The sequence below is a fragment of the Penaeus monodon genome, chromosome 15, assembly GCF_015228065.2.
Source record: "Penaeus monodon isolate SGIC_2016 chromosome 15, NSTDA_Pmon_1, whole genome shotgun sequence".
In the NCBI taxonomy this organism is placed as follows: Eukaryota; Metazoa; Arthropoda; class Malacostraca; order Decapoda; family Penaeidae; genus Penaeus; species Penaeus monodon.
The window spans coordinates 28,046,618-28,048,173 of record NC_051400.1 but is presented as its reverse complement, the minus strand read 5'-3'; the positions used below and the strand labels follow the sequence as shown (position 1 = coordinate 28,048,173).

Genomic DNA, 1,556 nt, shown 5'->3' with positions numbered 1-1,556 from the left:
TCCCACACGATCGAACAATCCGGGACGGACAAACAAACACGAACGACTGAACAATCACGAACAATCACGACTCTTTCGAGATCGAGACGCATCGAACCCAAGACTCATTCACTCGACTCATTCAGCTTGTCCCTGTTTACTCTTTCGTGCTACGCCGGGATTCGCTTCTTCGTTGGGTTTCGCGGCGCGTTGTTTCAATCACAAAACAATTACGTGCATTGTTGTTAACTACGCGGCCGGTAAGAGTTCTATTTTCTTGATATTATATATTTTTTTTGAATTTGGATATATGGGCTAATGTATGTGTAGAGTAGTAAATTATGGTTTTATTAGCACTTTATCTAATTCATATTCATGTCAGTGTTGACAAGACTGTCTTGTGTGATGAAAACTTACCTGCGAATTGAGCATTTCGACGCCGTATGTGTTCCACTCGCTCGCCTTCTTCAAGCTCTTTCACACAAAGAATAAAACACTGGCGAGAACGGGTGTCTCTGCCTTATATATACACACGGCGCGACGTCAGGTGGGCGAATGATCTAGATTCTAGTAAACTTCTCTTGTCCGGGATGCCGAGATGTCTAGTAAGGGGCGTCTAGTAAGGGGCATGGGCGACGGAACCGGAGAGGAGGGAGGACTGGCGTTCTCACCCCTGCACGGCTTCGCTCCGGACTTCCGAGAAGAGGATGGTCAGGAGGCCGTCGTTTTCGCCGTCGTCTCGAGGGGAAATGGTTCCTCGCGAGGAGCAGGGTGCGGCTGTTGACCCACTGCACTATGATGAGCGGCGGTGACCTTCAGCCGTGCACATACATGGCAGGCCGACTCCCTCGCCGCGACACACTGCCATTTACACCTCGCCGACCTGTAGTACTTTCATAACCACGAGCCTCGACATCATCGCCCGCTGGGAGGGTTGAGAATTTGGGTTCTCGCTGGGATTTCGTCTCCCTGTGCTTTCTTTTGGGCTTCTATCCCCACTTCGTCTTTTTATCTTTTCTTTGTGCTCATTTCTGCTTTCATCTCTTTTTTTATGTGCTTTCATCTGTCCAAGCTTCTCTCTTCTCTCTTTGTGCTTCCATCTCTTCTTTGTGCTTTCATCTGTCACGCTCTCGGTGCGTGACATTTGCTTGCCTCTCGTCACGGGTCAGCTGTCACATGTTTCATCGCGGATACTATTTCAAAAATCTGATAGGCGTCTTTCAAGGCTGATCCGTAGGGCGCTTTTTACCCGGGAGTTAGAGGGTGCGTAGGACACGCCTCACGGGGCAGCGAGCGCTGGGGAGGCGGGTGACACAGAGGCTGAATCGCCTATTAAAGTGCTCTGAGCATAACGGAAAGTCATGCCTGGAAAGGCTTATAACAAGATATTCCAAACAAGGCAACTTTCTTCCTAGCAAAACTTGAATATCAGAAAATGCAGTGGTGGTAACAGAAAGGTCAAGAATGTTGTAACTACCGCAGGGCATCTGACCTTTAATATAGGTCAGGCAGCTTCGCCGCCATCGCTTACGAGCTCACGGAGAGCAAGAAGGGTCACCACGTTCCAATGATCCATA

At 49.0% G+C, this 1,556-nt stretch overlaps 2 protein-coding genes across 2 annotated transcripts in view; one reads left to right on the top strand and one right to left on the bottom strand.

Annotated features, from left to right (window-relative positions):
* LOC119581896 (mucin-5AC-like) overlaps positions 1 to 706 on the bottom strand; it is a 6,477-nt gene extending 5,771 nt beyond the window's left edge. The window contains exon 1 of the mRNA XM_037930058.1: positions 397 to 706. Within this exon, the coding sequence (XP_037785986.1) occupies positions 397 to 411 (15 nt within the window). The 5' untranslated portion in view covers positions 412 to 706. The remainder of the gene's footprint in view (positions 1 to 396) is intronic.
* The window catches only part of LOC119581895 (serine/threonine-protein kinase PLK1-like), a 62,121-nt gene that overhangs the window by 58,224 nt on the left and 2,341 nt on the right, over positions 1 to 1,556 (top strand). The window lies entirely within an intron of this gene.